Genomic DNA, 14,857 nt, shown 5'->3' with positions numbered 1-14,857 from the left:
AGTGTTCTCAAGGCACATTTATCTGTCTAAGCAGAAATAAAACCCAGGAAGCCATATTTCTTTTGATACTTGCCGCATAGCACAAAGTTATAACTCTGGCTGAATGAAAGCCCACTGGCATGGTATAATCAGTTTGGAATTATAATTGAGGCCATCTGTCCATCACGGCAGTATCATCAGTGAGGCTGGCGGGAACACCTGGATGACTCTGAAAAGGGGTGAAAGTAGATCAGTTTGGCGTACCAGTAGAAAAGTGCTTTTAGTGGTACCTGCTGTCATCTTTTTCAAGCCCCCACGGTACATATATACTCGCATATAAGCCAACACGCATATAAACTGAGGCATCTAATTTTACCACAAAATCTGGGCAAACTTATTGACTCGCATATAGGCCGAGGGTGGGAAATGCTCCATCATCACAGGCTCTCCCATCCAGCCTCCCCCACCCAACAAATACAGAAAAGTCAAGAGGATGAATAGCTGCTGGTTTTTATACCCCGCTTTTCACCCACAGAAACCAAAAGAATAGTTTGGAAGAAGTGATTAAGAAGAGGAAGAAGTGAAGGCAAAAGGGGAAAAAAAGATCAGAGTCCCTCAGTCAAACCATTGATGTCCTACAAGCTGCCAGAGCAATGAGCAGGCTTTTATTTCAGTTACCCTATATACCCGCGTATAACCCGAGGAGGGCTTTTTCAGTGTGAAAAAGGTGCTGAAAAACTAGGCTTATATGTGAGTATATAGAGTAATATGAATTTAAGTTACTCGCACAACCAACTTGAACCCACTCCTTTGTGCCTAAAATCCTCACTATTTAAGGCACATGAAGAGGTTTAACTATTTCTATGACCACAGAGAGTGGCGGTCTACAAATCAATCAATCAAAGAAGAAGAAGAAGAAGAAGAAGAAGAAGAAGAAGAAGAAGAAGAAGAAGAAGAAGAAGAAGAAGAAGAAGAAGAAGAAGAAGAAGACACAGTGAAAATGCACAGGGGGGCAGACTGACTGCCAAGAATAGGAGACAACTGAGCATGTACAAAAGGTCTAAGTGTGGTGAAGAGATTATCAAGCATGCTGCAAAATAGTGATGCTTCTTCTCTGAAAACAAGGTACTAGACAGGTGGTTTCTTTGGAATTGCACATTGTAGACATTCTAGGGTTTGCTCAACAGAGTGCTAACTGTCTTTGAGAGATGTTCCTCAGTTCTTGGGTGAGGGGCAGCAATTTAATACTGTCATGCCATCTCCTGTTTTCCCTGGGAGCTCCTTATGGTTTAATTCACTATTCCTTCCCTGCTTGGTTATCTGATCCCTGTGCTCTGTTGCTGTCTCCGGTCATCCCTTTGAAGCTCCCCCCTTATCTTTGTCCTTGGTGTGAAGTTTTCCAGCTCTGGCTGGCCTAGCAGCTGGATTGTTACCTGGAGAGCCTGGACATTTAGCCTCTGGTTTTCCTTCCCTGTTAGATCAAAGGGGAAGTATATGGGAACTGGTTTTCCCACATTTTGTTAGGGGAGCCACCCCCAGGAGATGTAAACCCTGTCCCCTCTTTGTTTCCTGTCTTCGCCAATGTCTCTGCTGTGTGTAACGTTTGAAGATATTTGCTCTGCTATAATTCTCAATAAAGACTGTACTGTTTTTGGACTAAATGGAGTCATCATGGTTCTGTCTTGGAGAGGGATTTTCCTGCGGGTTGATTTCCTAGGAACATACTAGAGCCAGGTTCAGTCATGGTTTAAGACTGGGCTACCTTCAGAGGCTGTTTTAAAGTGCAATCTCTTTCCTAAAATATGGAAATTTTAGAAGGGTATGATTCTGAATATGTCCAAGGGATTTGAGAGGTCAATAATCTTTGAGTCCTGTTGATGTCTCCTCCTTACTTCTTCTAGCGTCATATTAATCTCAGTTTCAAAAAAAGATGTGTTTAACCTTTTCATGTTTTTGAGGTAGCCATGCTAGTCTGAAGTACTACAACTAGATTCTAGTCCAGTAGCACCTTGGAAACAAAAAAAGATGTTTGGGCACAAGCTTTAGAGAGTCAACTCTCACTACTTGATCAAAGGAGCTTTGATTCTTGAAAGCTTATACCCAAAAAAACCTATTGGTCTCTAGGGTGCTACTGGACTTGAATCTAATTTTTGAAATATATCTTGGCACCAGAATTTACTACATTAGTATGCTAAGATTTTATATCTCAGAAACAGAACTCCCTCCTTCAGTTACTGAATTCACTTTCAATATCTGGCATTCTTTCACCAAAAAAGATCCTTCCACTTTTAGTGGATTGTGGGGTCTCAATTAATGGAATTCTGTGGAAGAAAACCACCAGATTTCTGCTGTTGGCTGGGGTGTAGGTGATGGCTCCATCAACCTGCCTTCTGGCCAAACTCTTCAAGCTTTGAATCTTTTTTGGTTGTGATAAAGAGGAAGAAATAATACATTAACGGATGCCATTCTGGTTAAAAGTATAGAGCAATGGTACTGACTCCATGGCTTACAGAGAGTCACATGCACAAGTGTCATCAATCCAAAAAGTCACATGATTTCTGTATGTTCTATATGCCATCCACTGTACTGTCATACAGTAATATAACTATCCCTAGAAATATGTAGCTATAACCTTTTTAATTACATTATTTCTAAGCCTGTAGAACTGTCTCTCTCCACCACTGTTAAAACCGAGTCAGCCCTTGTATATCTGCCGTGAGGAGATGGCTTCCCTCTCTGCCTCCCCATTGTCTCATTAGAATGAGGGACAAAGCTGACTGGGCATTCTGCAAGCAAAAATGTAAAAGATTTGTGACTTCTCTGCTGCTTATAGGGTTTCCTGTAACACTTAACTGGTCTGCCTAAATATTGTATGCTGGTTACCTTCACCTCTCTGCCCTCTGGTAGTCAGACTTCAAGCAACCCTTCATGATCTGTGCCACAGTAACCTTTTTATTACAAGCCATAGATATTGTTGCGTTGCTTGACTGACGAACTGGTTGAGATTCCACTGTTCATACAAACCTTTCCTTCAAAACTTTAAAGAGGCTGGTAACTTTTCTGCCAGTTATTGTTTACGAGAGGCAATGTAACATCTGTTCCGGAAAACATTCCCATTACTTGATTTTTATGAGGCAATGAAATTTTTACGAGGCTAACCTCTGCTAACCTATTGATTTGGATTCTTTAAGATTAGATAAGATTTGCCCAGGTTATCCATGCCCAGTTTTACTAGTTCACAGAAGTGGTGCAATTATGTGGAATAGGGTTGGGAAGCAGAGCTGTGGATTTGCCCACCTGGGGCCCCTCCCCTTCCCACCCCTTCCAGGCCCATCACTGGCCATTTTGGGAGGGGTGGGCGGGTCAACATGATCATATATGATCATATCACCTAATAAATGTCTAACAAAATTTTAAAATAAACCATTCCAGGGCTTTCAAGAAACCCCAGGGTTTCATGAACCCTGGTTGAGAAAGCCTGACCTAGGGCTTTCATAGCAGATTAGATTCTGGAGTGTCCCTTGGTGCGACCCATAGGAGTCAGATAGGCATCCTAATTTTGATTTCATTTTCATGATTGGTGAAAATTTTGTCCTACAATTGATTTCCTAGTAATTACATTGAGCATAATCCAACCAGAGTTAATCACTTAGAAGTGTCATTAATTTCTGAGGAACAGTTAAGCACATGCTTAAACCCTTTCCTTTGAAATCAATGGGACCTCTAAATGATTAACTTCTAATGAATTGTGCCTTTATTCTTTATTTATTAGATAGACAGAAGTGTGTGCATTCTCTCTCTCTCCCCTCCCCCTTTATTTCTTTCTATTTAATTAGAAACATTTCCCCATTGCCTTGCAGGTTGGGAGTTTTCGGGCTGAATAAGTATGCTCACACATGTTGGCATGAAAAAGGCCACAACTTTTATTAACTGCGACCCCAAAACGAGGGTTGGCATGGCAGAGGATTGAGAGCCGGAGCAGTCAGCCGACTGTCTTCTTTTCCTAAGCAACGACTTGAACCCTTCCCACATCATTCCCCTCCGGAAATGTGGGTTCCCCAGCCATTGCCCCTAACTACCAGGGAAGTGTCCCACCCTGGATACCAAAGGAGGCGCAAACCTCTTCTGTCCCCATCCAGGGCCACCTTGCTCTGTGAGATTCCATGCTAAGCCCAGCCCGGCTTGGCACCCGCTCACAACCTGCCACCTCTTTAAAGAGGTCCCTTTCCTGGGGAGTAGGCCATGCAGGGCATACTCCCCCCCCCCCAAACCAGCTCCGTCCTCTGCCAACTCGCCAGTTGTGACAAAGAGCATACACCAAACCAAGTAACATATTGACCCCACACCAACTTAACATGGCCTGATAAGCCACAGGCCCCATTCAACTGTGAGACAAACAATGAGAGGGAGAGGGAGGGTGGGAATAGCCAACTTTTTCCACGTCAGTTTCCTTCATATTATAGGGCACATTTCATTTAGTTTTTCTACATATGGGCCCTGTGAGTCTCAACCTAACAACTACAATCATAATAAACTCTAAAAAAAATTTCTCCTGAACAGGCTTAGAAGATAAAGTTCTGAAACGACCCATAATATTTTAACTTGTTTTAAACAAACTGTGAGTGCTAGAGAGTAAGATATGGAAGAATAATTAATAAAACAGACAACATTTCTCACATTTGAATACAAATATCATTCTTCTTATGAACAAAATTATTTTCCATCAATTGTCTTGTTACATGACTATTCAGCAAATAATGTTCATTATTCCCATTGGACTGATAAGGATTTTGCTATATCAATCAACATTTAATACTATCTGACAGGTGATTGATATTATCATGCAATAAATGTCTACTAACTTTATTTAACCAATCAGAAAAGGACAGGTTTTAAATTTTTTAATGGCAAATTTGGATTTTGCCTTTCAAATGATGGAGCTTGCTGTTCAAACCCAAGTGTTGAAATGTGCGAATTTGACAGGGCTTTCTCCCTAAAACTATTCAATTTCAAGGAGGAGAATGAAATTTTGGACAGGATAAATTTAATCACATATATGGAAATTTGGATAGTTACTTTACTGGGATTGCTCAAAGAACAGTCAAGAATTAAGCTCACCTTTTGATCAAAACCAGGAGAAAAATCATGTCTTATTTTTGACGCTGATGGCCTAAACCGTCTGGGTTATGGAAGTTGTCAGGTATTCTGTCTTAATGTAAGATGACCATTCCATTATGTGCTTCTTATTTTGATTTGCAGTATCATTCTGTTTAACAGCTAATGCTATCTATATATAGATAGATAGGTACCATTTCCTACAGCTTAATGTGACCATTTTCTTCCTTTTTTTCTCTCAGTTTAGAGATACAACTGTAATCAATATATAATAAAAAGAGATTGATTACAACTCTGAACCAGAGATGTTGTACACAACTAAAAATAATGCATGTATGATATTGTTGGCAAGAGTAGGGTACCACATATATCTCCACAGGAACCTGATAAAAATTCATTTCCAAATTCCAATCTGTCCTTCCCTTCTTTTTGAAGTTTCTGGGTGACATATTGTTCACCAACATCAACCCTATGCACATTTACTTGGGAGTAAGCAATCAACTTACTTCTGAATAAACCTGCACAGACCTGTGTTGTGAATTGATTATCCATTGTGATTGGTTTACCTGGACATAACAGCATTTAGTGGTTCAAGACTTGCCCCATGCATCAAGATTCAATGGCTTTACCCTATCCAAGATTTGACTGATGACCTAAGGCCTGGATTGGTCGTTCTTAATTATTCAGAGGATCACTTCCAAGCTAAATCTAAACTTGAAAAATTAAGAAGTCTAATAAGATCAAACTGTGGAACGGTCTCATTTAATTTTCTGCTGTGATTCAGGGTTTCTTTCTTCTTTTTCTTAATTAGAATGCCAACAAAACTAAAGACACATCAAGGAAGAAAAACAATGCAGATTAGACAATCATCCTTTGAAAACATGATGGGCAGTACTATAAAAATAAGGTTCCAAGTCCTGAAGTAACAGCCAGTTCACTAAGCAGAGAAAACCAGAGCAACAGGCTGCTCTGAGAACTTTAACTGGCCAGCAACAACTGAGGGGGAACCGATATTATAGCTGCCTGCTGAGAGAGAGGCGGTCATTCTAAATCTAATTCTGATTTGGATGCTGGCTCAAAGGGCAATCTGACAGTTTAGCTGACCGTACACTTAGAGGAACAACTCTAGTTGGAGAACTGAGTTTTCTACTGACAGCTAATCCACACAATGTCTGGACAACAAGCGCTGATATTTGGCAGTGGGAATTTGAGCAGTGAGGTGTTAACACTCAATTTAGGTCAAACTGGAAAGAGCATTCTTCTTTGGTGAGAAGCAGGACCATTACCATGTTGGAAAGGTAGGGCCATTTCGCACAGAGCTCAAAGTTGCTATTTGGTTGCCGTTTGTGAAAGCGCTACTTCAAGTAGCGAAATGTAACTAGCCGTGCCCGTAACGCACAGCTGCGGTTTTTGCGGAATTTGGCACTTTCACTTCTCGCCACTTTCGTAACCCACAGGCTTCCGGTTCTCCGTCTTATCGCTACAAAGGAGGTCCCTTTTTAGCGCTTCTGGCCTCCCGTGCCCGTCAATCAAACTGCAGGCACACCTTTGACCTCGACCCTAAAGCCGAACTTGTCGGGGTCCCCTTTTTTTTTAAAAAACCCAGGAAACCCCGTAGCAACGCGTTATCGTCCGATCATTGGCGCCCTTGGAACGTGTTTTCTATTGTTTTCTAGGAACCAGATGCATTGACATGTTTGATTGGTTAATCCCCGCCCACAGTACACGCCCACAGGTTACCTGCTTATATGCACCTGGGCAGACACGCGGTCGGCCTCACTCTTTTGTTTGCGTAGCCTACTGCCCGCAGCACAGGTCAACGTTGCAATGGAGAGGCTTATTTTTCAATTGCTGGCTTACATGCTCGCGGTGCTCCAGCGCATGAATACCGCCTTGTCGCGTCGGACGTCTGCTATCGCGGAGTACCGAGAACGGGTGGCCGGAACGCTGACCAGCAGCAGAAGACGTTCTGTAAGGGTAACCATGGCGGCCAAGAAACGCTGGCAAGCACTGGCAGAGGTCCGGTTCCCCAGACAGTTCTGGGTGGACGAACGATCCTCTGACTGGTGGGAGAATTTTGTGTGGACTCGCTGGGATGATGACCACTGGATTGCCAACTTCAGGATGTCGAGGGGGACATTTTTTGAACTCGTGGAGGCTCTACGTGGACGCATGGAGAGGCAAGTCACTGGCATGCGGCGCCCCGTTCCAGTTGAAAAAAGGGTGGCTGCCGCATTGTGGTACTTGGCCACCCCTCAGTACTTCCGGACAGTAGCCCAGCAATTCGGACTCGGAGTCACTACGGTTGGCGATATCCTTAAGGAGTTCTGCCTCGCCATGGAGGCGGAATTGTTCAGCAAAGTCGTGTGCCTCGGAGACCGGCTTGGAGCGGTGAGTGTCATTCTATCCCCTTTGCCCTTTAAATTTTTTTTCTTGTTTGACAGGTCAGCAACGAAGACGCGATACACCCCACGCTGACATGCAATGGCTTATATTCTTTTCTTTCCCTTATTCCAGAGTATGGACGGGTTTGCCAGGCTTGGATTCCCGCATTGTTTTGCGGCCGTCGATGGAAGCCACATCCCTATCCGTGCCCCCGGGGGAAGCATAAAAGAGTACGGGAACAGGAAGGACTTTTGCTCTGTTCTCCTGCAAGGAACAGTGGACTTCTCCGGCCGGTTTATCGATGCCGAGGTGGGGTGGAGTGGCAGGAGGCATGATGCCCTTGTTTTCAGGGAATCCAACCTCAGGAAAGCCATGGACGAAGGGGTCTTTGTTCCAGGAAACCCCACCGCCACCATTGAGGGCGTGCGTGTGCCGCCGTTGGTGCTCGGGGACGGAGCCTACCCAATACGACGGTGGCTCATGACTCCCTACAAGCGGCCAAGGACAGACGTGCATAGCCACTACAACCTCACTCACTCCCGGGCAAGGAATGTAGTGGAGCGTGCCTTTGGACGTTTGAAGTCCCGGTTCCGTTGCCTGATGTCCCGACTACACGTGCATATAGACAATGTGACTCCGCTGATCATCGCGTGTGTCATTTTGCACAACATATGCGAGGACAAGGGACATAACATCCCCTTCCCTGTGGATGAACCTGATCCTGTTGTCCTTGAGGACACACAAGACATCCCTGAAGCAAGGAGAAGAAGAATCTATGCAGAGGGGTGCAAGGTTCGGGACGCCATAGCCACCCACATCTACAGAAACAGGAGGCGTGTTTAATTGTTTTTCCCACTCTCTTGTTGGTGAATAAAGTTTTGTGTTATTTGTTTAACCTTGTCTTGTGCGGTTTGTGTACTTTGCCAGCAAAAAAACGGGGATTCTCTGGTCCAAAAGCACTTTGACAGCCCTAAATGCTAACTCCCAACTGAAATTGACAAACACAATACGGAAGCGCTGAATGGGGAAAGTTCGGGGAGGCGGGTAGCCAGGAAGTATTGGCGACCCCTGTCAAACCGGAGGATCAATCCACTTATGTTCCAATGAATAATTTTATTGGTGGGCAGCTTTGATACATTTAAAAAACGGGGTGGTCTATCGGAGCAACGCACGTTCGTTCCCTAACCGTCATTCCGAAGATGCCGAAGCCACGGAAGGGCTCCTTCTGGCAGCGCGCCGAGGCTGAGGCACTTCTGGAGCTTGTGCTCCAATCGAAAAGTGTTGGCCGCCTTATGGCCAGCACCCACTGCCACACCAAGGGTGCTTACCTGGTGTTGGCTTCAAAGCTGAGGGAAAGGGGCTACGTCCGGACCTGGGAGCAGGTCCGGACAAAATTCAAGCGCCTTAAGCTGGACTTCCTAAACAGTCTGGAACAGTGGGGGGGGATCCCGCAGCCAAGTGGGAGGACGGTCTTCCACGACCAGATGGTAAAAATATGGGAGAAGGCTGGGAAGCCCCCCCTGGACATGAGGAGGCATATGGGTGAGTGCTGCCCTCGTTGTGTTTTACCCTTAAACATGCATGGAATGACTAGCTGCCTCTTTCCCCTACTGTCCCCAATGAAATTCGAGAAAGTATTTAGATGCTGTCAACCCCCTCAGACTTAGCCAGCCAGTACTGTAGAACCACTTTGGTTATGCGCTTAGACTCTAACTGTGGTGTGTCCACCAGCTGTGTTTCATCTCTGTTTTGTGTGCTTTTAATTATGATTTGTCTTTTTCTTTGCCCAGCCACACAATCACCATCCAAGCTGGCAACAGCACCTGATCGTGAGGAGGGGGAGGAAGAGGGACCTTCCACCTCGGGACAGGCTGCAGGTGAGAGTTTTATGCCTGTGCGGGAGACCCATGTGTGTGTACCCCCATGGAGCCATATGGGAGCCTGCTGTGATGCTCCCATTTGAAGTGTTATTAAATTCTTTGTTTGATTTCTATAGCTGAAACTGTGGAGGCAAGGCTGCGTGCGATGGAGGCCAGAGTTACTTCCCTGGAGGCTCAAGTGGCAGAGCTGAAAGGGGAGATTGAGCAGCAAAGGCAACAGAGGGAGGCGGAAGAACGTAGGTTATGTTCCCCACTGCCCAACTCTTCTCACACTGTGGCTAAGGCCACTTAAAAGTGTATGCATGTAAACTAAAGAAATTTGAAAATATGTGTGGCACTAATGTGTACTTTTTCTCCCTCCCCACACAGTTAAGAAGAAGGAGGACGAAGAGCTCTTCCGGCGCAAAGTTAGGGGGACCGTGGGACGGCTGTGCAGGAGAGTGAGGGCGATGGAAGGGGCTGGGGAGGGGAGCGGTGGGACCTGAGTTTTGTTTCCTGTTTGTGTTTTGGGGTAGGGGTTGGGGGGGGGGCTCCAAGTTTCATTCCCTAATGTTTTTCCCCTGTTAAATGTATAGTTTTGTTAAAAAAAATAGGTTTTCCAGGGGGGTGGGGGGTGGTGGTGCTGGTGGGGCTCCAAGTTTCATTCCCTAATGTTTTTCCCCTGTTAAAATGTTTTTTAAAATAAAATGTTATTGCAAATTTTATAACAAGACTCCAGTGTGACTTCTTAAACTCGCACATATTTAACCCCACACCACACTCCTAAAACTCCTTGAACTAACACCCCTCCAACCTCCAACCCACACAGCAGTACCACAATATAGACAATCACTAGAGAGGCCGCTTTCGGCCTTGCAGATTCTACAGTAGGGTACACAGAGACAGAGTCAAAAATATAAACTTTATTCAACAAACAACAAAACACAGATAACATGAAATAGAAAAAGTGGGCAAAACTAGGAGGGGGAGTACTTGTCTGCTGGTTTTATTTTCCTCTTTCCGAGAATAGTCCTCCTTCGTGTTTGGGTGGAGGCATTCTGAGAGGGAGTCGGTGGGGTGGGTGCTGGAAGTGGTGGTGTTGGTGTGGGTGGTGGTGGGGGTGGTGGTGTGGGTGGTGGTGGGGGGGCGGGGGCGATTTGTGGAGGGTAGGCCCTTTCCATGACCACTACAGCCCTCTCCATGAGTCTCCTTATCAGTCGCACCTCCTCCACGCCTTCGCGTAGGATTTGGTTTGTCTCTCTAAGGACTGCCCTCAATTTTCTCCCCTCCTGGGCAATGAGTGTGAGCATGGCTTGGTCAGCGGCAGCGGCACGCCGTGACTCCTCATAGCAGTGCTCAAGGAGCCTCTCTCCCACGCTTGTCAAGACGGAGACGCGCCTCAGCCTGCCGCGTTCCCTCGTAAGCCTCTCCTCTGCTGGGAGCGCACCTCTAGGTGGTGGGCTGCCTGGAGCCAGGGGTGGTTCCTCCTCCTCATCTGAAAGAACCTCTGTTGGCAAAAAATGAGAAACAAAACTGTTAGTGACATCAATAAAGTCAAAACACACCATGGTGGACATGGTGTTCTTTTTTGTCCCCGTGTTTTCCTGGCAAGAATTTAAACAATCCCCGGCGAGCACATGGCTATTGTTTGTTTGCCCATGGTGTGCTTTTACTTTTGCCTACTTTCACAGCAGGACTCTCAACAATTAAAAGGGAGCACATGGTTAGTGCCTAGCGACATTGTCCTGCAGCTATGGCTCGAAAGGAACAGGTCATGCACGCTCACCATCTTGAATCTGTATCCGCCTGCGCCGTGCAGGAGGTCCAAGCAACCCAGGCTGTTCCTCCTCCTGTGTTCCGGGTATGAAATCTGCAAAAAAAGGAAAAAAAACAGATCTAGGACCAAAGGGTGGCAAAGCCAGCTTCAAAGGCTACACCAGCAACGCAGAGGGACTCTCTTCTTTCTCTTAGCAGTGCTGCTGCCCTGCACAAACAGAAAAGCACAAAGCAGTCAAAACAGCCCCCCCCCCTATTTTAACTAATACTTACCAATGTTAGTTGATGCCCCCGAATCACTATCCACGTCAGGTGCTGCTGGAGACTCGAGGGGCCCCGTCCCTGGCAACTGTGTCTCTGTGGACAAGAGCAGAAAATAGTGAAAAATGAGCAAGCATACACCATGAACCACAAAGCAAGCTCCCAAAGTAGTGAGCCAAAGTACTGCAGAAGGACTATGGGCGAGGCATGCAGCAAATATTTTGGGGCTGTTGGTTAAACATGACCGTTTCAAATACTAACCACATCAAGCACTCCACAGCCTACCATCTTTTAAAATCTTTTAAAAATTAAAATTAAATTATAAAATTAAAACCGTTTCAAATAGTAAACACAGCAAGCACTCCACAGCCTACCATCTTTTAAAATCTTTTAAAAATTAAAATTAAATTATAAAATTAAAACCGTTTCAAATAGTAAACACAGCAAGCACTCCACAGCCTACCATCTTATGCGTTGCAACGAACTGACGAGAAAACGATGGCCAAACGTCAGAACACACATTTGCTCAAAAGGAAATATAAAATAAAAATAAAATCACTTACCGGAGGCAAGGGGCGTTTGCTCAGGAGCCTCCTCTGGCTCCCCAGGAACGATGGCTATGAGGTCCAGCGTTACCGATTCCGCGGCTCGTTGCTGGACGGGGGGTGGAGGGCGAAAGCTGGACGAGGTGCCCTCGCCGGGATCCTCCTCAGCGGGTGGTTCCTCGACCGGGGCAGCCGGCTTCCGAACCACCTTAAGGCTCCGGCCGACGCGCTTCGGCCTGCCGGATCCTTCCCCGTCTCCGTACAGCTGGCGCTGCTCCTCGAAGTAGGGGCAGGTAACCTTCTCGTTGCCGGAACCCTTATTATGGTTCACGGCACGCATATACTCTGCCCTCATTGTCTTGGTCTTCGACCGGCATTCAAGGCCGGTCCTGTTGTGGCCCAGGGCGCGCATCTTAATGGCCACTTGTTCGAATACCTCCCTATTCCTGTGGGAGGACTGGAACGCGTCCTGGATTTTCTCCTCCGAGAAAATCCCGATCAGGTCCCTGATCTCCGCGTCCCTCCAAGTTGGGCCACGGCCGGTTGCAGGGACGGACGAGGCTTGAGAAGACGATTCCATGTTGCTTTCGCTGGTAGCTGAGCAAAATGGTGGTGGAAGGTGCAGGGTGCAACGGATCATATACCTTCCCGCACACAAAGACAAAGGGACTAGCCGGCTCCTGATTGGTAGAGGGCAGTAGGGGACACGCGCATTGGCCACATTAGGTCACATGTCACGTTCAAAACTCCTCGCGCGGGAACAGGATCTGCTCCTAATGGCCAGATTGGCGCCCTTGTTGTTTGACTTAACGCATGCGCTGATTCGTTTACACGAGAGAAGAGCAGTTTGAACATGCAGCGGGAGCCATTTTAGGAAAATGTCCGCCATTACACAAACGCATGCCGGTGTTCAACCGAGAGCAAGTGCGGCAGTACTCGGCAGTTCCCCAATAATATTCACCAGCCACAGCATAAATCAACCAAACATGACATGTTACTGGCGTACGTTCGTTGGCACGCTCAGAGGAATGTTTTTTAAAATGAACGGGGGACGGCGACTCCGCTTGCCGGAGGTATAGCTGCCAATGGAAGGGGTTGTCCGCACCCAAGCACAAGCACGCACCGGGAACCACACAAAGACCCACTACACATAAGCCGCCCCTCATGATATCACCACGAATCATGTCTATTGAACCCCTCTAAGCTAAGCAGGAGACTGCGAGCGGCGACCGTTCGTTGGCACGCTCAGAGGAAAATTTTTTAAAATGAACGGGGGACGGCAACTCCGCTTGCCGGAGGTCTAGCCGCCAATGGAAGGGGTTGTCCGCACCCAAGCACAAGCACGCACCGGGAACCACACAAAGACCCACTACACATAAGCCGCCCCTCATGATATCACCACGAATCATGTCTATTGAACCCCTCTAAGCTAAGCAGGAGACTGCGAGCGGCGAATGTTCGTTGGCACGCTCAGAGGAGAATTTTTTTAAATGCTCCCTGTACGTTGACTCCGCTAGGACTGGCCGATGGTAGACGGGGTTTTAAGCTTTGGCCAAATTTAGGGAACGTGACGGTGTGTGCCACTGTGCTTGTGAAAAACTCTTGTGGTGTCCGGGCAGAATTTCCGAAAGTGATCGTGCTTGAAAGCCAGTCGCTGTCCCGTTGCCTCGTAGATCCCCGCTCGCTCGGAGAAAAAAAAAATGGCGAACAGTTCGCCGGAAGTTTGGAGGACAGGCTCGGGAGGAGGGACTTTGAAGAACCCGCAACAATGGTAACGCACAGGTCTTTAGCGCTACTGTTGCAGATTGGTTGCAGGAGTGTATCGCTATCCGGAGGGTGAATCCAGTTTTCTGGATTCCCCTAAAAGCGCTACAACGAAGCGCTTTTTGCGGGTCGGTTTCAGGATTGTTGCAGATCGTTAACGACGTCGTGCGTTATGGCAAATTAGTAGCGTTTTCAATCAGCAACCATTGTGCTATTTTTAAGCCGTGGGAAATGCCCCGTAGTATCAGGAGTGTGTATTTCCTTGGACTCATGTGTGTGGAAAAGTGTGGTATACTGGTACTTCCAAGGAGGGAGAAAGTGATAGTACTAGGAGCCAGGAGAGTTCAGTGGAACTCAAAAAGATACAACAAAAAAGCAGATGTGTTCTGGAGACAAACACAGTAACAAAACCTCTTGGTTTAAAAGAAATCTCAGTCATTAAGAATAAACCTATGAAAATCTCAAAAGAGATCTCTAAGAGCTTCTAACAAAAACAACCCTGATTAATATGTAAAATCTTGATTCCTCATTCCAACTACTCTTTTCTTTATAAATTAAAATCTTTTGTTTGTTGTTAAAACCCCCTCAGTGTCTTTCTGATAAAGGATTATAATATAAAGGGGCTCTACAACTTCCCTAAAGGGTTACAGAACTTAATAAAGACCAAAAGATCTAACAGTGATAGGATGGAACAGTGAGCTTCATTTTTATAATTAAGGAACAAAGCTACAAGGCTAACTCAGACTGATTCTGCAGTTATGATTTGCTGTTTTCACTGCAGCAGACTCAAAATGCAGACTCTGAATTTGCGCCTGGCATTCTGCATCTGTGGTTTTCGCTCATCATTGTTCATCAGTCCAATTGTGGCATTTGTTTATCATTTTTATTGGGAGAGCATGTGGTCCCATCTCCCCTCATGGTTCTCCTTTTTTCTTTTTTTCCTTTTGATTTGAGCATGCACAATAGGGCGCTCATGCCATAATGCAATCCATTTTTTTTAATTGCACCCCATCCCTCAATTCTCATGGCATTCAAATCACCCAAGCAAGGGTTTTTTTTTTCTTGTGTTGATGTGTGTTCAGTCACCAGGCATGTATGGAGTCAAAGCACATTGGCCTCTATTACACAACTGTTTACCTGCATGAAAGTTAGGAAGTGCCCTATTGCGCTTTA

The 14,857-nt window shown here is 46.0% G+C and overlaps 1 protein-coding gene and 1 long non-coding RNA gene across 2 annotated transcripts in view; both read right to left on the bottom strand.

Moving 5' to 3' along the window:
- Nucleotides 1-14,857, bottom strand: part of LOC143821066 (uncharacterized) — a 41,894-nt gene that overhangs the window by 16,529 nt on the left and 10,508 nt on the right. The window lies entirely within an intron of this gene.
- LOC143820764 (uncharacterized) lies at nucleotides 10,247-13,905 on the bottom strand. Its single transcript, XM_077303988.1, has 4 exons — nucleotides 11,939-13,905; nucleotides 11,388-11,471; nucleotides 11,125-11,208; nucleotides 10,247-10,845 (listed from the first exon to the last, which is right to left on the bottom strand). The coding sequence occupies exons 1-4, from the start codon at nucleotides 12,558-12,560 to the stop codon at nucleotides 10,316-10,318; spliced, it is 1,320 nt and encodes a 439-aa protein (XP_077160103.1). The 5' UTR covers nucleotides 12,561-13,905; the 3' UTR covers nucleotides 10,247-10,315.

The sequence above is a fragment of the Paroedura picta genome, chromosome 11 (assembly GCF_049243985.1).
Source record: "Paroedura picta isolate Pp20150507F chromosome 11, Ppicta_v3.0, whole genome shotgun sequence".
Classification (NCBI taxonomy): domain Eukaryota; kingdom Metazoa; phylum Chordata; class Lepidosauria; order Squamata; family Gekkonidae; genus Paroedura; species Paroedura picta.
The sequence above is the reverse complement of the archived record's forward strand: the minus strand, read 5'-3'. Positions and strand labels throughout refer to the sequence as shown.